This window comes from Paramisgurnus dabryanus, chromosome 20, assembly GCF_030506205.2.
Source record: "Paramisgurnus dabryanus chromosome 20, PD_genome_1.1, whole genome shotgun sequence".
NCBI classification, from domain to species: Eukaryota; Metazoa; Chordata; class Actinopteri; order Cypriniformes; family Cobitidae; genus Paramisgurnus; species Paramisgurnus dabryanus.
The window spans coordinates 35,118,687-35,140,931 of record NC_133356.1 but is presented as its reverse complement, the minus strand read 5'-3'; the positions used below and the strand labels follow the sequence as shown (position 1 = coordinate 35,140,931).

The 22,245-nt window shown below is 37.0% G+C and overlaps 2 protein-coding genes across 5 annotated transcripts in view; one reads left to right on the top strand and one right to left on the bottom strand.

The window, feature by feature from the left end:
• arfgef3 (ARFGEF family member 3) overlaps positions 1–11,589 on the bottom strand; it is a 159,728-nt gene extending 148,139 nt beyond the window's left edge. For both annotated transcript variants that reach the window (XM_065249244.2, XM_065249251.2), the window contains exons 1-5: positions 10,612–11,589; positions 9,554–9,605; positions 8,617–8,698; positions 7,759–7,890; positions 7,360–7,428 (exon numbers count right to left, since the gene is read on the bottom strand). In XM_065249244.2, coding sequence (XP_065105316.1) covers positions 7,360–7,428; positions 7,759–7,890; positions 8,617–8,698; positions 9,554–9,605; positions 10,612–10,696 — 420 coding nt within the window. In that variant the 5' untranslated portion in view covers positions 10,697–11,589. The remainder of the gene's footprint in view (positions 1–7,359; positions 7,429–7,758; positions 7,891–8,616; positions 8,699–9,553; positions 9,606–10,611) is intronic.
• Positions 11,590–11,755: 166 nt separating this feature from the next.
• On the top strand, positions 11,756–22,225 carry fbxo9 (F-box protein 9). 3 transcript variants are annotated; one of them, XM_065249263.2, is made up of 13 exons: positions 11,756–11,921; positions 13,346–13,420; positions 14,413–14,535; positions 14,653–14,710; positions 14,797–14,896; positions 15,418–15,548; positions 15,636–15,750; positions 17,066–17,184; positions 17,275–17,365; positions 17,450–17,545; positions 17,655–17,748; positions 20,390–20,559; positions 21,475–22,225. In XM_065249263.2, exons 1-13 carry the CDS (start codon positions 11,919–11,921, stop codon positions 21,581–21,583), a joined length of 1,284 nt encoding a protein of 427 aa, XP_065105335.1. In that variant the 5' UTR covers positions 11,756–11,918; the 3' UTR covers positions 21,584–22,225. The 3 variants fall into 3 exon arrangements, with proteins under 3 accessions (XP_065105335.1, XP_065105343.1, XP_065105348.1); XM_065249271.2 differs by having other exon boundaries at positions 11,758–11,921; positions 20,405–20,559; XM_065249276.1 differs by lacking the exon at positions 11,756–11,921 and adding an exon at positions 14,136–14,298.
• The last annotated feature ends 20 nt before the right edge of the window (positions 22,226–22,245 follow it).

The following is a 22,245-nucleotide window of genomic DNA, read 5'->3' as shown; positions in this document are numbered from 1 at the left end:
CCATTCAGCTGAGACACATTTGTGTGGCCAAGTGTAAATGCATCTGTTTAAACGAATCAGATAGCTATCCAATCTATGAAAACGCATGAAGTGACCAGGTGTAAATAGGCCCTAAATGTCATCCCTTATATGTCAAACGCTGTGCACAGAATCCAGAAAACATGTCTCATCGCATCCGGTTAGTCTTCAATACAAAAAAGGGCTTTTCACACTGTGCTTAACCCTGGGTTATCTTTGTTCTAAACCATGCTTTTAACCCTGGATTGTTTCACATTTGTAATTTAAAGTGGGGTTATCCCTAAAATTAACCCATGGTTATGAAACCCTGCTCTGAAGCAGGGTTAGCATTGCTTTTCTGGGGTTAACACCGCATTGCGGTGCCAAACGCATGGAGTGTGAAAGGAAGCAGGGTTATAATGTTATGACCCCAATTAAACACAGCTGAAACAGCTCATCAAGGGGTTCAGGGTTGCTTGATAATTACAGACAGGTGTGTAGGGTTGGAGACTCCTGACACAGGGTTTAGGAATGCACAGTGTGAAACGTCAGATTATGAATACCCCAGGTTATCTCTTAATTCCTGGTTAAGTACGAATAGTGTGAAACATACAACAGATAACCTAGGATTCTAATAACCCGGGGTTTAGAATAACCCGGAGTTAACTATATCAAGTGTGAAAAGCCCTTAAGTGATGTTTTACTCTAACTTTAAATTTGCAACAAAAGGTAATCAAATGCTCAAATCAATGCTTATCACGTTAACAGATTAAAAAATAAATAAACAAAATTCTTCACACAACCATGATTAAAGGCAGGGTATCTGATTTGGTCCAGAAATATTTTTAGTTATGCTGGTTAAAACTCAACTCACATCCTGATAGCAATCACTATGTAAAGTTGTTTAAAAGTATTTGTAGAAATGTATGTCATCTGTGAAAGACCAAAAAAATGTTCAACCAATCATAGATCTCGGTCCGAACGGACGTTGTCTTTTTTGTCCCTCATCCGTAAGCGTAATTTGAATGCCACCGCGCAACGAGTCCACGCAGACACCATACGTCATCGGCGCGTTCACGTGCGCTCATCTCCCATCTGCAAACAGAGGGAGAATGGCAAACTTTTCTGCTGAATTGACAACCTGCACAGGAGCCACAAAACAAAAGACATCTTTTATAACAACAACAGCAAAAACTGGATCAGCAAAGAGCAAAAACCCATATGAACATTGGTAAATTTACTGCTTTACCACGAGATGAAAACAGCTACAGGAGGCAAAGGGTCTGAAAGGATCGTTGCACTGTTTATTTTGGTAAGGTAGGTACGCGATATGTTTGTATTGAGATGGATTCAGATATTCTACTTTGATGAAACGTTGTGTTGCTTATGAAATTTGTGTTCGTTTACGGATTAGCGCAACGATATAGTTATGTCTTCACAACCGAAAGTGTGCTTTAACTAATTCTGATGTAAACCAGTTGTTTATGTTGGTTATTTTGGTAATGTTATTCGCTTTGTCCAGCAAAGTTTTCTCACTGGTGAATGAGACATGTGACCATCTGATCTGTGCGTGTTCATGTGTTTTGAAAGAGGCTTGACTTTGGATGGCGAAGGATCGTGATTTCATTGCTAGTCAGCTACCGTTAGCAAACTTCAAAATAAGATACCCTACCTTTAATAAAATAGCTTAATACACCTAAAAAAGAATAAAGCTAGCAAGGTTAGCTAATAACCATAAAATATATATTGCTGAAAGTTAATACTGTTAATAAATTTTTTCCAACAAGAGGATTTAATAAGACCAATTTTCAGAATTTGATCACATGACGTCCAACATATACATGGGTGATTCTCACAAAATCATGCTTTCAAGATATCCAACATGATTTTCTTAAAAACACTTATTAACAAATCTTCTGAATATGCATTTAATAAAATGTTTGATATGTTTAAAGACATTAAAGGGATAGTTCACCCAAAAATGAAAATCCTGTCATCATTTACTCACTCTTATGTTGTTACAAACCCGTATAAATGTCTTTGTTCTGATGAACACAAAGGCAGATATTTTGAGAAATGTTTGTAACTAAACTGTTTGTGGACCCCATTTACTTTATTCTTTTTCCCTACTATGGAAGTGAATGGGTCTACCAAATGTTTGGTTACAAACATTCCTCAAAATATCTTCCTTCATGTTCATCAAAACAAAGAAATTTATATGGGTATGTTTAAATTACAACATATAATGCACTCAGACAAAACAAGATATGTTTCAGTGATGAGAATTTAAGCTTAAATCAGCTTGTCATTTTTGCTTAAGTGAAAGAGACGACAGGAAGGAAACTAGGAGAAAGGACCATGAGAGAGAAATCAAGCCCAGGTCACCCGATGCATAGTCTCAGCCTCAGACGTCTCGCCCACAGACTGTTGGCTAAACGTCTGATGTTTTTCGTACACTTTTCTGGAAACCCTGTGAGAATGTCAAAGGTGTCTTTGATTGGTTGAAATAAACGGATGTCCAGGAGTGTCGAGATTAGTTTCGGTCCCTGGAAAACAAAGCTCTGACGTTCCATTGAGGAAGAGAATCAGTCGTGTTCACGTAGATAATAATGACCAGTTATCATGATCAGCTAAACATTGGATTCTCAAAAATATGCAAAGTTCGCAGCATAGACTCTCTAAAAGAAAATAATTTCATGAGACTGCAGCAATGTGTTTGAAGTACGACACTGTGTAAGTTTGGAAAAAACTTTGCAAACATGTCTGAAGATAACACGTCAGCAGCGTCGTACGTCAGCAGCAGCGTCGCGGCAGTCTCGTGTACGCGGTTCACAACAGATCCCGAGCAGAATACAATGCTGATACAATACAAGTCTTAATTTTTGTTATTTTTGGACCAAATTGTATTTTGGATGCTTGAACAAATTCTAACTGACCCACTAATGTCACACGTTGATGATGTTTTTATTAGGGCTGGGCTGATACAACTTTTTCATGTCTGATAACAATGTCGATACCACAACCTTGAGTATCTGTCAATACAGATCTAATACCGTCTCTATCACCCTTTTAATCAATTAAGCTGCAAATAACCCATTTGTTAGCCGTACAAAAAGCTTAAACAAGGCTACAGAACTCAAACGTTTTACTGTGCAACAAATCACTGTGAAAATAGGCTTTATGCCCAGCTACACTACTTCCTGAACTTCATCCAGCTCCTTGTTTCCTGTCTGCCATTATTGGACAAACTGATTAATCCAGGTGTGCCTGACCTCAGTAGTCACAACAACAATAATCAGACACACCTGGATTAATCAGTTTGTCCAATAATGGTAGAAGAAGTAGTGCAGCTGGGCATGAAGCCTATTCAAGACTCAATGAAACATTGTGCAATACTGCTCCTTCATTTTTATTTGAATGCTTAAAACCGACTAGTAACAACACTTTTAGTTAGTCATTCAGGTTGCTCAGCAAGTCGCGCTTTACATCTTTAACTTTGTTCTGAAGAAGAACAGAGGACTTATGAGTTTGGAACAACATGAGGGTGAGTTAATAATGACATTATTCAGATTTTTGAGTGAACTATCACTTTAAAGGCTGACCGAAGAATCAAGCCTGTCATAAGGGGTGTTTTAATCTTTCAAGAACCTTTTTTACCTGGCATTACGAGCCTCTTTTATATTTTCTTTTAACCCTACTTTTACATCTTTTCCAAAACTAAGGCTGCTGCTAAAGGAAGCAGGCCGTGGATTGGGAACAGATGGGCTAGGGTGGAAAAACATTTGATAAGAGGCAAATATATGACCTGAGAGACCTTAAACATACAACATAATGATGCCATCAGATGAAACCAATATAACCATGAAACATAAAAATGATGATCACATCCAAAACATGCTGTGTATTTTAAAATGTATGATACCAGTGCCATACACTTCACTTTTTAGGAGTAGTAAAAGATTCAGGAGCACCTTCTTATTATTAATCAAATATTATGGTTAAATGTCATATTTTATGTCAAATTAAAAATGTATATTTAAAATTTCAAATTAAAACTATATAAAATAAGATACCAATCATTTGAAATCAGTATTTGCTAAACTAATTTGAACAGAACATTGTAGGTGTATTGAACAGTGTCTTGTAAGTATATTTTCAGACATTTAAATGAGGCTCAAATGAGGAATTAATGCAATTCAATTAATACATTCAAGATTAGATTTTAAATAAATTATTCAAATTAAAATGATTAATAAAAATAAAACTTAAAACTTCCAATAAGTGGTGGCAAGTTACTGATTTGATCACAGAATCGTTAGTTTAACTGATTCTTTCGAACGACCGATTCATTGAGGAATGAAATGTCTTTATGAATGCGTAATAGAATCACTGACTCGCTAAATTCATTGAATCAGTAGAGTCATTTAAGACGTTCATTCATATTCGCGTCGGCTTAGCAGTGAAACTACGGAGACGATCGTGTTATTCAGACAAGGTAAACCACTTTATTGTTTATTGAAATGTTGAGAGGTGTTGTTTTTGTCACGCGTTTTCATGACGATAATACATGCGTTTTAATGCGGATGATGCTCATATTTTGAACAAAAGTGATCGACTTTGCTTTAAAACCTCTTTTTACTTACTGTCATTATAACATTTTCAGAGTAATCAAAGATCATATTTAAACTTGCATCTTAAAACGAACCCTTTCTAATCATGTATAGTTTGTTAATTGAATTAGTTTTTGTTATGTGTATTTTCATGGGTTAAATTTAGCGGAGCACATGATTGACGTATCCCCCTCCCTTCCCCCTCTACAGTGTAGCAATATGACTAAACTGACCAATCACAAAAAATATCCCCAGCAGGAAGCAGCCATCCAATCAAAAAAATCGCTGTCTCTCAGGCCCCTCCTCACAATATGTATGATGCAGTACACGAGTGTGTCCTATAGGGGAGCTCGCGGTCACAGTGGATAACACCAATTTCCATGTTTACTATTGCTGTGAGGACATCTGCTGAAATTTGCACAGCATGACATATAGGCCCTTAGGAGACCATACAACCATTATTTTTGTGAGGACCACCTAAAATGTCCTCATAAAGAAAAATGTCCTCACAAAACGAGTAGTTTCTCAATACTTGGTCCTCACAAGTATAGCAAAACCAACACACACACACACACACACACACACACACACACAGTTGAAATATAATTTAGGCTCAAAGTTGATCGATCTGAGTGGCCAATCGTCAATCTGCGTGGGCAAGTGCCACCCTGACCATTATGTAGCCTTGCCACTGCATCAGACTGAACAAAATCATTTTGTGCATTTAAAGGTAAATACATCAATGTGCATTTATGAGTAAAAATAAGTCACTAGATCTATGAGGATTTTTATGTTCTTTTAAACAAATTGATGCCCTTTTAGTAAAATCTTTTGTTGCATATGGTAATAATACGGCACACAAGCCACATATTTATAGAATAATTAGTGGGGGCATTTAATACAGATTAATTATTGATTACAACATTTGTTACTTAATTCAAATGTTGTGACTTTCTGGAAAGGCAGTCAAGTGCATTTGTCTTTTGCATAGTTCTTTTGGCACAGTCGAGCTACGCTTTTCACACGCGCACACACACACAGGCAAACCAGATCCATGAATGTGTGTGTTTGTCATTATATTATTCTGTAATCACAAGCATTACTGCCAGATTCACCATTAAGAGGACCAAATACAGGCGTGTGTTTGTCAGGATGACGTTGGATCTGATTTGCGTGGATGCGTGCGTATGTGATTACAGAATAATAATGCAAGCAAACGTTTTGACACAAACGCAACTTTGTATTGATATTGCGAGACAGCATTTCACCTCGACGAGAAATCTGATATTTACATTACTGGCATAGCCTGATTTGAAACGGACAGTTTTGTAAAGGAGCAAACACCTGGCGGGTTCTCTTAATTTTTTTACTACTAAAATGCTGTTTATCTCTGCCTATTCCTTCTATCCATGCCCAGCGCCACTGATTTAGGTCCTTTATCAATTAGGTTGTCTTACCTAGGCTTCATTTACTTAATCTTCATCCTGCTGACAACGTTAACTTGTTGTGACTTTTCCGCGGCCGCGCGGCATCTGTAGCTGGATCTCAGCCACACCTCAAAGACCCCTCCCCATTCTACTTCTGATTGGCTAGTTTGTTAGTTTGGTTGAGAGTGAAATATGTGTTTCTCTCATACTATTTGTAGGCGAACGCATGATTTTTTTAAATTCGCAGCCAACACCACACGCCGGAGATCTGACTGCAAGCTTTTTGGTGAGCTCTGCTTTGAATGAAGTTCCATCGTGACAAATAAATAGACTAATGCGGAGTGATATGCGGTTATTTATAACCGTGCCTTGCAACCCCCCCCACACACACACATAAAAAATTGGATTTGCATGATTCACGAAAGCCTCATTTTCAGGTCGGAAAAGCCGGAATTCCGGATTTATCCGGAAGAATCACACCCCTGATTGTATTTATTTGTAAGTTTAGCTGCTTTGTAAATTAGTCTCCTGCCTTGCTCCCTCAAACTTGACCATGTGCGACTGCACATGTGTGCGCCTGTTGACGCAAAACCGGTCAAGAGGTGGAGGGGTTGACAGCGTATTCTACAGTAAACATCATGCAAGTTAATTACTTTTATTTTTAATATAGTCTTTCATCAATATCCATGTAAATGTAAAAATTTAAGTTTGGGCGGGCAGTGGGGCCCATAGAGCTCCATTTATTTTTCTGGATGTGTCCTATTGCTTGTATCAAAATGTCTGTGACATAATTTTGTGAATGTTTATATTTAATCATTTGATTTATATTTAAATTATTATTTTTGTTAGAATTGGTTGTTAATTTTTGAGGTCTTTCGAAGTGTCCATGCTATGTCTTGTCTCTTCATATCTGTGTTTTGCTATTAAGGCTGATTTATTCTATAAAATTTACATTTCTGTGTGTGTGTGTGTGTGTGTGTGTGTGTGTGTGTGTGTGTGTGTGTGTGTGTGTGTGTGTGTGTGTGTGTGTGTGTGTGTGTGTGTGTGTGTGTGTGTGTGTGTGTGTGTGTGTGTTTTCAATCGCCTCTTCCATTAATTTGCAGAGTTGGGTTATTATTTTAGACATTTTCAAAACAACCGAGCCAATTCAAGGTTTTTTGTGTGTATAGACAGTCAATGTCATAGTCACAAATATAATGCCATGGGACATGAAGAATTTTAACTGTTACAGATGTGCCAAGATCTTTAATGAGAGTGCATCCACAAATGCTATAGCTATAGGGTGTCTTAGTCTGTCGGTCAAGCATAAATAAAGGTTGTCTTACCTCAGCAATTCTCAAGACATTGTGGCCACTGATCTCAAAGGTAGAGGAGTAGGTGACACACAGCAGAACCTGTAATACAAAGAACTTCAAAACATCAGCTCTGCCAAATACAATATCGCATTCTGTATTGCATTCGCAGCAATCAAAACAATTCAACACTTCTGTATTGTTCCTATTGTATGAGAAACACAGGTATCCACAAGTACCAGTAATGCTGAAAATGTATACCATCTACACTGCGGAACATCAAATGTATTATGCCTTCTAGAAGCAGATCATTCTGTTTGACACATGCAGAAGAAAACTCTCCTATGGGCTTGGGTGAGTGTTTTTTTTTCACAGACCATTTTGTACAGATATCTGTAGTCTCATGAACTCATGACAAGCATAAACACAAACCTTCATAACCTCCACCTGCAGGTCTTCATGTAGGGTGGGCGTCACCCTGATGGCTTCCAAAATTTGATTCAGCAGCTGCTTCTCTGGAACCTCTGTTTCCACGGCAACAAAGCAATCCTCACAAAGGATCTTCTGTGAATGCCACAGGATGACGGCAAAACGTTCAAAAACCAGACGTGAGATTAGCATCTATAAATAACATCAGCCTAACACTAGTTTAACTAATGCTTTGTGCAATCAAACTGTTTTAATGCTAAAATGGTTGCTAAGGTGTTCTAGGTGACTGTTGCTATATTGTCATGCAGTTGTTAGGGTATTAATGATGGCAGCAGAGCATTGATATGAATTACTAAAAAGAAGTGTGTAGTTGATATGCAACTGCTAGGTAACTGGCATGCATGAGACTTATTCTGGTCTCTAAAATACTTTATTTTATTGTCTTTCAGGTATGAAATCCTAAAACCAATCACTTAGTAAAGTATTAAAGGGATAGTTCCCACAATTTTATCATAAATCACAATTTTAAATATTTTTGATGAAAACCAGAAGGCTTCTGTCTGTCCCATTGACTTCAGTGAGTTTCACAATTCTTTTCCCCAGAAAAAAGTTTAAGACATCGCTAAAAGGTCCATGTTTCATCAGTAGTTCAATAGACAAACAGAAACCTACCGGTTTTCATCAAAAATATCTTAAAATGTGCTCTGAAGACAATCGGATGACTTGATGGTTTAGAACGACACAGGGCTAAGTGATTTATAATAAAATTATCATTTTAGGGTGAACTATCCCTTTAACAGACTTCAGAACTAGCATCATGATTGCTTACAGATCCGCTTTAAAATGTTATAACCTGCGCACCTGCATTCCTGTGAGGGCGGTCTGAGCCAGTTTAGTGTTTTTTGACTCCAGTGCCAACTGAAGGGGATATAGACAACTCTCTCTGCACAGAAACACAGTCTACATTACTTGAGAACAGCGTGATTTGTGTTTCAAAGTACCTGACAACTGAAAAAATGCAAATGTATCAAAACAGTAACCTATTTTAAAAATCTAGTCTAGAAAATGCTATCAGAGTCTGATTGCAATAGCATAATACTTAATAGGGCTTTTCACACTTTAAATAGTTAAGCCAGGGTTATTCTAAACCACAGGTTAAAGAAATCCTGTGTTATTACACTGTTCATACTTAATCAGGGGTTAAGAGATAACCCAGAGTATTCATAATCTGAAGTTTCACATTGTGCATTCCTGAACCCTGGGTTAGGGGTCTCCAACCCAGCTCCGACACACCTTTCTGTAGTTTTCAAGCAACCCTGAATGCCTTGATTAGTTGCTTCAGATGCGTTTAATTGGGGTCATAACATTTTACCCTGCTTCGTTTCACACTGCAAGGCTTTTGACACTGCACTTAACCCTGGGTTATCCTCAATCTTCAATCCACAGTGTGGGGTTAATCTTGGGGTTTACCATGGAATGCACAGTGTAAAACCTCAGCTAATGAATATTCAGGGTTATCTCTTAACCCCTGGTTAAGTATGAACAGTGTGAAACGTTAAACAGATAACCCAGGATTCTGTTAACCTAGGGTTTAGAATAACCTGTTTCCAGTGTGAAAAGCCCTTATGTGTTTATTAAGAGAGAATGTCTGGGCAAGTAAGTCGTAAAACAAAATAAATGTGCTGGTCTACTGTTTTGCATTGCCTGCTTATGCATCATAAGGACAATATAAAAAGCACGTCAAAGAAACAAAAAAAGAAGACAAAAAATATTAAAGCTGAATTAAATATTTACTGACCTGAGTTTAGTTGGTGAGATCCTTACCCATCTTCTTTGAGCATCCAGGGTCTCTACACAAAATAGAGAATCAAACTTATTAAAATCCCATTTAAGGAAACAACTGAGATAAAAATCAGAGTCAGAATGGCTGAATATTATTGAATAATTGTCATTGATTCTGAAAGTGCAGCAGTTACACTGCACATCAGTTTTGACATTTCATGCGTCAGCAGTCACCCAGCATGACTGACAGTTAACCAAATGCCCAGTCACTAAAATTGCTATTATTAAGCACTAAAACATACAATGAGAAGAAGCCTAGTATTTCTGTATTACAGCTATGTGGTATATTGAATATTACGGTAGATATTGAGACATTTCTGCTGAAGATTTAAAATGACAGAATATTGTATCTGTTTTTTATTATTACATGATGCAATAGAACATTACAAATATTTAGTGCAATATCAATAGACAAAAATGAGAAAAGACAAAATAAAAAATAGCATAAAAACATTAAAGAAAAACTATAAAACAAAATGATATAACATGATCAAAAAGTAAACAAAATAAGCAACGTTAACAAGTTGGGTTAGGGGCATTCTTGCTAATCTACAATGCTGTGTTTGTTACAGTGTGTTCCTGTTGTTGTGTTACATTGTTTGTGTATTTGCTACAGTGCTTCCTTTATATTGTTCCTAGTTTAATTAGTAAAGCATTATTTAAGCAGCACAAAAATATTGCTTGACTTGAATGCCCTGTAACTATAGCTTTGGATAAAGCCATGATCTGCCCAATGCATAGAGTAAATGTAAATATTACCAGGAACATCCCGATGCAAACAGCATACAGGATATTATTTACATCATATCAAAAATATCACGCCCTTTGAAAAACTCTTTAAAAACTCTACAAATGAATGGTAAACATCTACGGAGTAACAGCTGTTTCAATACTGCAGAGTTCAGTTCCATAGAACAAACATCACTGAGAGGAGGACATGTGTAGTGTTGTGTTATTTTCGTCCATTTAATCAGGATGTTTTTCGTTATCATAGAATGACAGGTGCGATCTTACCACACGCGACGCCGCAAGCGTCCCGAAGTGCTTTGTGTTTGCTCCCCGATGCCTCCTTCTGAAGTTTCTGTAAAATCTCCTCCATTGTGCGGATGATGAGTGATAAACGATGTACGTGTGGTACAAATGATGCTTTCAGGCCTCCTGCATCCAGCTCATCATCCCTACATTAAAAACCTTTCACTTATGCTACGTCACCGTACACGTCAGTGGTTAGCCTAGTAAGCCTACTAGATGCGGGGACGTTACTCTGGTGTTTAGTAACATAAATTAAATAAGAAATACCGTTTCAGCTCAATTCAAGGAAATGCTCAAGGCTTTGAATCATTTTGTGTACGTAACAGATTCTAGATATCATTCTCGTGTACGCACCCCTCCTCGTCCTGCTACTTTCCATCCGGGAAATAATGTATCGACCCTAGCATGGGTAAGGATTGGTACTAATTAATATTCATAAGGAAACCCTCGCTGTGAAAGAAAAAGACGTACTCGTTATATTATTAATATTTATAACTTCATCTTTGCCACGTGAAGGCTACCGAGCAACTTGATTATTTTTTAGTGAAATATGCCTTCGCCATAGTACGCATAGTAGGATAAGGACGTGTTTTTTTCTGTCCAATAAGAAAGGAAGACGTGGAGATGAAAAAAACTGCGGCGCCGGATTTTGAGTATGTTCCTAGTGTTCGAGTCATAATTTAGTTGCATAATGTTTTGTGAACAGTGGTGCTATTTATATAATCAAATTGCCTAAAAGAAAACCATCAAATCGTACAATAATAATGCATTCCCTTTTTTCCGTTAAGATGTCCACAGAAATAACAAAAGAGCCAAAGCAATGTACTGTAGTATCTGCATTTCGTTTTTGTTAAGTTATCTCATTTGCACCCTCTCAACTGAGAGAGAAATTATCATAGTTAAATAAATATATACAATTATAAAACATGGAAATGACCAAATTAATAAAATTTATAAATTGCAATAAGATAAAATACAAATTAATTTAAAAAAATATATATTGGATAAATCATAAATTAAACGTTTGGGTCGCAGAAGAAAAAAGGAATGCGTCACGTGACTTTTATTTTGAAATCTGTGACAGGTTGTTGTTGTGTCGCATGAGCTCGAGCAGAGCAGGTTAACTTTGAGCGAGTGTGCTACTACTGTCCCAAACTCTTCGTGATGGCTGCCGTGTGGCGTTTTCGTATATTTGTCCGTTGTGTTGTCCGCTTCTCTGATCGTGATCTGTAAATATTTGACGAAGGATCGTTAAACGTGACATTAAAGACGCCCCAAAATAAGCCAATATGGTCAGTAAAGGTTGCGTTTCTAAAATTAGCGAGCCTGCTAAAATAGCATTAACATTAGCATGTCAGTAGTCGTGACGTAGTACGACATTATACACGTTTTACAGGATAACAGTTTAAATAATTTAAACCTTTAGCGTGCAATAGAAATTATGCCTTAACTACTATTAGCTTAGATGGATAGATCCAATTCTGAGGTTGTCAAATATGTTAGATCATACGGATCCGATGTTCAGATTTAGTTAACTAGTTTTTCCAGCAGGGTTTACCAACGTTAGATCACTCCTCGTCAGGAAAATGATTTTGTCAAATACTAAACAGAGATGGAAGAGAGGAACAGCAGGCAGGAGACATTAAAAAATTTATGAGACACAAAATGTTATTAAAAATACGGGAGCTGTATGTGGGTTCTTGGCTGTACTACATAAAAAATACTATTATATATAAATGTATATGTAGATATTAAGTAAACATGTTAAATTCACTTATCTGTTTCTCTAAAAACAATGCTGTAGCCAATTATTCTCTTTTGAAAATGATTCTTCTGTGTCGGGATGTCTGTTTTTGTTTTGGTCTGTGTGATCCTACCCAATAGTGTATTTCGACAGTTTGGTTGCCAGTTATCACTGTTGGTTCTGAGACCGCAGTGGCCCGTAAATGGGACCTCCGGTGGACACAACATCCGAAATGAGACGCAGATTAAGTTATACAAATTCATATGAGCGGGTTTTTAATTTGCAGACAACAAAAACATTGCAAATGTAAAAATAAACTAATTATGCTTTCCATCATCAGTTGCGCTCTTTTATGTGTTTGACAACCCGAGAGCACTGTAAAAAAATTATGCAGCACGAAGTTAAAACAAATTGGTTTTGTAAGTCAATTCAACATACAATTTTAAGTTTTGGCTTAACTTATAAATTCAAGTTAAAAGTGTTTAACTTAATTTTTTAAGGTAAAGTAACAGAAATATGTGTTGATTTGACTGAAATGCTGCAAGTTTTTTACAGTCAGGGGGGATAACATCAAATGTTTAAACTTTAATGCAGTACCAAGCTCAACTGCTAGAAGTCAATGTTACATACAGCTTTTTTTAAGCCATACATCAGCTAATCAGAGTTTATGAATATTGTTCACAAGGTTTACATATCTATAAATTGAAACACAACATCCCAAATCTGTGTTCAGATGGAACAGTGGGTAAATTTTAGTTCAATGATTTCTAACTGCTATGATGAATGCCAACTCTGTTCACTGAATGTGCAGTTTTTGTTTTTCAAACCGAACATGGACTAATGGATTAGCCTATAGTTTATAGTCAAAGGCCTTTGTGAGACCTGCTTTACTTGATTTCAAGTGATGTGTGCTTGTGTGATGCTGACTACTTTTAAAATATATGCAGGTTAAAGCTTATATGTTAATTCTAGGCTGAAACCAACCAAAATACTGATGGCACTGTGCAAGGAGGAGAAGATGAAAATACAGAGGATTCTAATTTGCAAGTTAGTAAACAGTTTTTTTTTTTTTAAGCAGACATATTAAAGAAAAGTGTTAATGAAAAAGAAAAGTTTAATCAGTGTCTTGGCATTTAATTAGGTCAAATGAATTATGAATGCAGCTGCATATTGTCGATAAATTTCTAATTTTCAGGCCTGGAGAAGTCATGTCAACTATGCGTTTAAGTGAGATAAACATACATGATATCACAAGGGTCCGTGTCAGTAAGAAACATGGAGTAATGTACATAGTTAACAGACAAAATAAGCTGTATGCATGTCATGCTGCTGTTTACAGTTGCTTGATAAATTAATAAAATAAATGAATATAAAATAATAACAAGTTTTCCTTGTATTTTTCTTTTCTTTAAGTAGAGTTAACAAATCTTGCTGTATTTTCATGTAATTCATTACAAGAATGTATACCTCTGAATTGTACAAGTCAGAAATCCTAATGGGTGCTTTCAAGTCCAACTGGGTTGATCGTATTTATGAACTGGTAAGTTGTGTTTATGATGGCAGGTGCATTTCGTCTGCGCAAGAAAGTGGTGTACCTTCTTTTGAAGAATTGCATAAAAATGCAGCAAGGTTTGTTATTAAAAGATAGTTTAAATTAATGTGTGTTTAGATTTTTTATGTATTTAACTAATTGAAGGAGCCACTGTAAGTTGTAACATAACATACTAATTGTTGTATTGCAACCCTATCATATTTTGTGCAGACAGCTTATTCTGCTGTAAATGAATAGCGTTACAACCGCAGACGTTGCTTCTATTGATTCTGCCATGATTCTCAAGGACACGCCCCCAACTCGTAAACCTGGTGCTTAAAGAAAATCTCAAGATTTTCAGTGGCATTTGTGACTTTGTGGTGGCGGCGTTCATGTGCGTACATCTCATAAATACATTACATCTGATGTATGCACAATTATAAAGACCTGAGTAGCCATAATACATTTCAAATAGTTGATTAGTTAAAATAGATGATTGATGTTTCAGATGGAGCTCAGTGCTTTCAGGGCAGAGTGGATGTCTGAGCTTCAACCCGGGACAGGTGAAAGGAGAAGTTTGTCTAAGACTGCTGAACTGAAGAGAAAACAGGATTTAGCTAAAGAACAAAAGGTACATGACCTTAATTATTAATTTTACATATCATAACATATAAAAAGCTTCTGTGCACTGTGCTCTACCTCACATGACCTGTCCTTGACCTGTCATTGCGACTGTATATTCTCATAGGCCCGAGAGCTGTTTTTAAAAGCAGTTGAAGAAGAACAGAATGGAGCTGTTTATGAAGGTTTTTGTCATTTTAAAAGATTTACACAAACGGTTTTATGTGAAGAAGAAATGGCTGGAGGTATAATTTCACTTTTTTTCTTACAGCCATCAAGTACTACAAGAGTGCAATGCTGTTGGTGCCAGACATTGAGTTTAAGATCAACTTCAGCAGAACTCCTGATCCAGACCGAGTTGGTGGGAGCTTGTGAGTGGGAGTTTTTGTTGTTTTGAAAAGAATGATAGTATATCAACTTTTCCAATAGTTTGGAATATAGGAGAATGCCTGAGAACCAGGCATTCCAGATACAGTGGCAATGAGACTAACATGGCAGGGCGTCTCCGGGTTCAAGGTCAGATATTATATTTCATGAAAGTCTAGTCTAAGATGGCATGGCAACCTGTTCTTTAAAAAAATATGTAAAACCCGAGAATCGAATTGTGACCTTGGAATCGAAAATGTAATCAAATCGAGGATTTGGAGAATCGTGCCAACCCCAATATATATAGCTGTGCTCTATATATTTCACTAGCTAGATATTGCTCAGGTTTAAAACACATTTATAAGCCATAGTGATGAAAGATTTGTGAGCCAGCAATATTTCATAGTTAATTTTTGAACATGTTTCAAGTGGTTTTGGTCAGGCCAATTACAAATAGTTTATTGAACCACGTTTTTTGGCATTCTTGGACTAAACAGGTTAAAAAATTTTGTCCCACTCCGTTTAGCTTGGAGGACAATGGGAATGATGGGGAGATAGATGATCTGCTGACATACTTCCAACAGCAGCTGACACTGGAGGACGCCACCTTAAGGTTGTGTGCACCAGAGACGGACACTTCCCAGGTGCATATTTCAGGTAATTCTCACATTGACGCTGTAGTGTCTTTAGACAGTCTGTGGAGGGTGATGGTTTCTCTGAATGTTACTGGTTTTATGTCCACAGCTTTGCCCCTAGAGGTGCTGATGTATATCTTCCGTTGGGTGGTGTCATGTGACCTGGACCTCCGAGCCCTAGAGCAGCTCTCCATGGTCTGCAGGGGTTTCTATATCTGTGCAAGGTGAGCTCTTGTTGCAAGAGTATGAGTGGACTTTGCTAAGGCAAGCATTACTATTGCTTTTTGAGACCTAACTCAAAGAATTAATGGTGCAATCAAATTCTGTGATCATTTCTTCTGTGTCTTGAGATTGTCATATGAAATTTTGTCACAAGACTTGAAATTACTAATCTGCTGCTGTATTTTGGATGCAGTGCTAATATGAGTTTGCTTTGGTTTTAATTCCATTTAGTTCATGTGAAGCAGGGGCGTCATGCACCAGTTTTTTTTTAAGGGGGCACAGTGTGCACAGATACAGAAATGTATGCATACACGGACATCAAACAAAATATTATAAAGCTTTCAGTCTTTTCCAGGGCACTATTTTGAGCCTTCCTGCCTTCATGACAAAAACCTCCAAAATAAAAGTGTTGACTAACTTTCATATCAAATACTATTCAATCGGAATAATGACATGTTGGCATCATATTTACATCTGGAATGGCATGTTTTGTTTATTCACGTTTTGTTTAATGACTTGTTTAATTGTGTCAATGCATTTTGCACAACAACTGCACAATCCTATAAAATTAATGTAATTTTAAATCCATAAAGTTTATAAACAACGAAAATGACATAAGCTATAGCCACGTGATTGAATTTCATGTTCAAAAATGATTCAAAAAATCTTTAGATAAAAATTATTAGAGAAATGGATTTTTGCATTCAACTTTACCTAATGTGAACATGTGTGATATTCCGCGTCCCCGTGAACTTTGGCGAACTTTGGCGTTGTACCAAGAAGATGAATCTAGAAATCTCTACTAATATAACGTTGAGACGGTCACATTTTAAACCATACACAGAGGGGGTTAACTGCACATTACCGTACTGGGGTTTGGAAATGTTGTGGGCGTTTCTTCCACGTTTTAATTCCTCAGATAGCAAAATGCAGCAGCAGCAACAGCAAAGAGGTCGTGAACGCGCTCAGACGTTGATGACATCAGCGACTGCGCTGAATGCAGTGCCTGCCGCCAGCATAAAGTAATGTAACACGATCAAAACACTATCAAAACGGCGAAAATCTCCGAAAAGTGACAAGGATGCAGCACATAATTAATAATATTGTGCATATTAAACAGATTAAAAGACAAATAACAGATTAATGGACGCTTCTTTGATTTTGAGGCTCAAAAAACCAAGGGGGCACGCCTCTGATGTGAAGTGATACAAAACAGTTCAAAACTGAAAATACAAGCATCCCAATGCAGTTAATTTCCTGTTTCAGCATCTCCAATCATATTTAAGAATCGGAATTAACTGTTGGTCTTTTTTTCAGGGACCCTGAGATTTGGCGATCTGCTTGTTTGAGAGTATGGGGACGAAGCTGCACTAAAATGCTGCCATTCTCATCGTGGAGAGAGATGTTTTTAGAAAGGCCTCGTGTACGCTTTGATGGTAAGCACATGTTTGATCAGGTGTGACTTTCTAGATCCTACCATATGATGCATATACAGTGTTTAACAAAACACCTGTGGTTCCGTCCAGGAGTTTACATCAGTAAAACTTCATACATCCGTCAGGGTGAAGAGTCTCTTGATGGCTTCTACAGGGCTTGGCACCAGGTAGAGTACTACAGGTGAGCTATAGTCTTTTCGGTCTCATGGTAGTCTTCAGTGGTCATTCATTAAATATCAGGGTTTCACGAGATTGTATGTTTCAGGTACCTCCGCTTCTTTCCCGGTGGCCAGGTGATGATGTTAACCACACCTGAAGAACCCTTGGCTGCTGTTCCAAGGTTGCGCAGCAAGAACTCCAGGTATGTTTGAACCAGTTTTAGGCCTAGATAACAGCATTTCACTCTGTTGATGCCACGTTTCTTTTGAAATCCAGTGAGAAAGCTGATGTCAAATGTTTAATTTCTCCAGGATTGAATCCATCTTGTTCGGCCATTATCGGCTATCCCAGGATACAGACAATCAAACCAAAGTGTATGTTGTTGTCTCCAAGAAAAAAGAGGAGGTTAGTTTGCTCATTGCTTATTCTTTCCTGCAATTGTTGCTCTATCAACATATACTCATTTGTTCAAGCATCAATCGGTGCCCATCACCAGCTGGCCGGTGACATTTTTATGAACTCCAAGCATGGCTATAACTTATGTGTTCAACTTCATGTAGCGCCATGCATGTAAAAGAGGCCAGTTAGTGTGTGAGAGCTGTCCAGTAATGCAAACCTCACTGTCCGACTTCAAGAGGTGCTCTAGCGTTAGACACTAGAGGCCATGACCTTTTTGTAGAGACTCAAATCCAGTGCCGGACCAATCACCAGTTTAAGTCCTGCTCTGGCAGGTTTGAGTAGGGCCTGTTACATGCAAACCGATCTGTTTATGACATCAAGATATCACGAATCGAGAATACATGAATATCAGATGACGTTAACAGCGTACGTCACTTACTTCTCAAACTCATCTACCGCCATCTTGAGTACCTGATTCGGCAAGATCGATACATCAGTATATGTGTTTCTTCAGACATATCCAAAAAACTTCAGAGTACATTGTAGTGTTAATTTCGTCAGACGAGACGAGACGAGACGAAATATGTTCGTCAACGACCTTTTTTTTTCATGACAAAGACGAAACGATGACGAGACTGCGCCAATGTTCAAAAACGCTGACTAAGACTAAATTAACATGCATTTTTGTTGACGAAAAAAGACGAGACTAAAATGTTTTGCATAAAATAAAAACTAAGATAAAAACTCTCTTCATTTTCGTCTACAATCGTCTCTACTACATTTTATGCAAAGATGTCATATTTAAATGTGAATTCATTCATAAAAAGGCTGCGTGCTCTTATTATGAAACTGTGCGTCTGTCATAATTCTAGACAACCCCGAGCTGCTGAAATCTCCATGCTAAGTGTTCATAATATAACATCCATTAGCATTTTTAGTCCACAAACGTATTACATAGGCCTATGAGAAATATTGATATTTCTCTGTTGTTTCCATCGGATTTTGTATCAAATAATCTTCATATGGTTTTTCAACAATTGCACGCACACGCAGCGCGATTCTACTATTGAAAAGGCATACGTGATCAGGTAAAAGGAGTCTCATGTGTAAAACGAGCCCACATACATTATGATTAATATTTCACAAACAGCTAAAAAGTTTAGTGTTATGCAGCATTGTGTTGATGTTTTTGTGTCGTATTCTCGTGCACCTGTTGTCTTCAGTAACTTAGACGGCTTGTCTTTCTGATCCACATTCGCTATTTACCAACATTGTTGATGTACCTTATATTATTCAAGTATTCTGAATGTAGAGTATATTGTGAGGACAAAAGCTTATTATTTGTAACTGATCGCTGTCTGGGTGCTTTCTTACCGCTCATCACTGAATTAATGGTGACGCAATTTACACGCGATAGAGATACGTCACCGCCATTAACAAAGTTGCATTCAACATCATTCAACAAGTATATTTTGTCAGGTGATTATGACATTTAACCAATATTTGAGATGTGTGTAACACACTTTGACTGAAATGGTTATCAGAAATAATCTCAGAAATAATTTATTTTTAAAAAGACAAAAATGTTATAACTAAAACTTGACTAAGATATATGAAGTCTTCTTTTGACTAAAATTAGACTAAAATAACAAGACTTTTAGTTGACTAAACTAGACTAAAATGACGAGACTTTTAGTCGACTAAAACTTGACTAACAAAAAAAGATATACACAAGACTAAGACTAAGACTAAATTAAAAATAGGTGACAAAATTAACACTAGTACATTGCAACGTAAAGGTCCATTCTTCATAACCCAACCGACATTTCAATCCAATACAAGAAAATTAGGGAAAAATCCTGTAAGATCCTTCTTTGTTTACATGCACAATGTTTCACGATCACTGAAAATGCATCTCTTTCTGCTTTGTTAGAGTGTTCCGATGATTTGTTTATTTTTCTGTTTTATCCAATTAGATAAGGTTTGAGAACTTAAAATGTCCTGGAAGCGCACATTGGGTAAGCGAGGTTCTCAAATCCAGTCCTCAGACCCCACCCCCCAAGAATTTTTTGATGTCTCCTTATAGGAAGGCTCCTTCCAGAATGTCTGAAACATTTCCTTAATTAAGACACTAACAAGCTGATGAACTGAATCAGGTGTTTTATATATGGAGATATCTAAAATGTTCTGGGAGGGGGGGCCCGAGGACTGGAGTTGAGAACCACTGGACTAGACGAATTGCCATTGCCTATCCAGCAAAGTTTTGATTGATGGGGTTAGTAACCAATCATGAAACAATTACAATAATTCAACTTACGTCAGTAAAATGTACTTCTGCGCAAATCTGCGCTTACACATGCAGAGACACAAATGTTTTGTTTTGGTAGCATAGCGGGCCAGTTGATGTATGGGCATATACTAATGTTTGAAGTTGAAAATACTTTAGTTAATTTTAATCAGGATGTATTTAAGATTAATAAATGCTATATAGGTATAGAATAGAACTACTGATATAGTTACACTTATGTTTACACATAATACCTTATTGCACAGTATTACTTAATTTGTTACTGTAGATGTAATTTGGAAAAATGTAATTTAGTTTCATGGCCATGCATTTTCATTAAACCGATAAATTAATTTGAAGATCATCTTTAAACAGAAGGTGGCAGACTACCAGAGGAGCCGGTTCTGCAGGCGGAACCCAGTCCCTGAAGCAGAACACTCCTTCCATGTAGGACTGCAGTTGTCCTCGGGAGGGCGTCCACGCTTTAACAAACTGGTTTGGATCCATCATTCATGCCATATCACCTACAGGTATCTCACACATTTAGTCCTTTAGATTCAGTCAGATGCTAAAGAGCTTGTTCAAAAATGAGAAAAGACTGACTTTATTATGTGGGACGCAAAAATTTGACTTTTTTGTCCATTTAATGAGGGAAAGACAGTTGTGGGGACTGTTTTCAGTGTGATTGCAAATGCACAATGTGTATTGCCAACAAAAAAAACAAAGCCACTGTAGAACTCAGAACACCACACAGCCTGGCAGTGAGCTTTATAGTTTTACAGGTATTATTTATGCTATTATAGCAACATTACACACTAACTGGGGTTGGGAGCAAAAAGAATGTGACCTTTAATGAATAAACCTTACAGTGAAGAACAGGCAGAAGCTGAATTCTGAATTGCATACTACTAATAATGTTTTTGACATATAAAACCAATGAGTGTGGTTTATATACCACCAAGGTGTGTTAATTTAACACTATACAGGCCTGATGGCACTCTGGCGCCTTGTTATATCCAATATCTTTAATATGACATCTCTGTTGTATAAACTACATCGGTACTAAAATAAGATTTTGATTAAAGTAATGCAAATGTTTGATTGTGTTGTAAACTGATTCAAACATGCACGTAATGCAACAACTTTGTCTTACACACACACACACACAGGTATCCTGATAATGTATAGTTTGAATGCTTTGCCTCGGATTAAAGCATCTACCAAATGCATAAATGTAAAATTACGTTAGTAAGCAAACCGTAACAGCAACCATTTTGTGTTGAATGCTAATGTGCTGGATTCAAATTGTAAAGAGTTTTCCTGTTGTTGTCTGTTGTTTTTCTCGTTTAATGAAAAATATGTATGTAATAGCTGTAACATTTTTGTAAAATGAATCTTTAAGAGTTAAAGACCGCAATCTTCACTGCTTCTTTTTCTGCACACAGATCAACTGGAGAGACGGTCGTCACTGCATTTGATGTGGACAAAATGTACACGCCTCTGTTTTTTGCACGAGTGAAGAGCTACACAGCCTTTTCGGAACGCCCACTGTAGGGCGACATGAGATGCATGCAGACACTTTACTGCCATCCTCTCTCACTCTCCCTTCTGCTTCCAGATTTTTCTTATGAATGTAAACGGATGGTATGAGATTTTTAGAATCCAATAGTCTTAATTGCAGCTAAAAGCATTAGGTTTTGTTTCATAGATAGATTAAGATCTATCATGCTCTTATTATAAGAATACATATATATATATATATATATATATATATATATATGGACACGATATGTACGTCTTCTGACAACTGAATCAGCCAAAATAAATTACCTTACATTAAAATTCTGCTGTTTTTTGCATTTACTCAGGAAACATAATTAACCTTATTTACTTTATAAATGCATACTGCTGGTCTTTTTGTGCACAATTCATCATCGCTTGTTAATCTTAAATTAAAGTGTATACATCTCGATTCTTTGTGGTATGTGACTCCCATTTTTCACTATCCACCTTTTTCTCGAACACTGAAGTGATGTGACGTATTTCCTTGCCGGTCCGAGACTTCCTGTTAAGTAGCCAGCCGGTAGAAAACAGTGTAGTGGGAGCACGCATAAAACATGATTTAAACAGTTAATATTTACTACACCTGCCATGTATAAATTGAGTGTGAGAATGAAATGAAGAAGTGGCTTGATATATGAAGATATATTCAATCA

Excerpts from the sequence above, each read along its gene's own strand:
- fbxo9 (XM_065249263.2), top strand. Across the intron at positions 14,897-15,417 it reads GACCGAGTTGGTGGGAGCTT|CTTGGAGGACAATGGGAATG; the intron begins GTGAGTGGGAGT and ends CACTCCGTTTAG. Across the intron at positions 17,185-17,274 it reads GCCTCGTGTACGCTTTGATG|GAGTTTACATCAGTAAAACT; the intron begins GTAAGCACATGT and ends GGTTCCGTCCAG.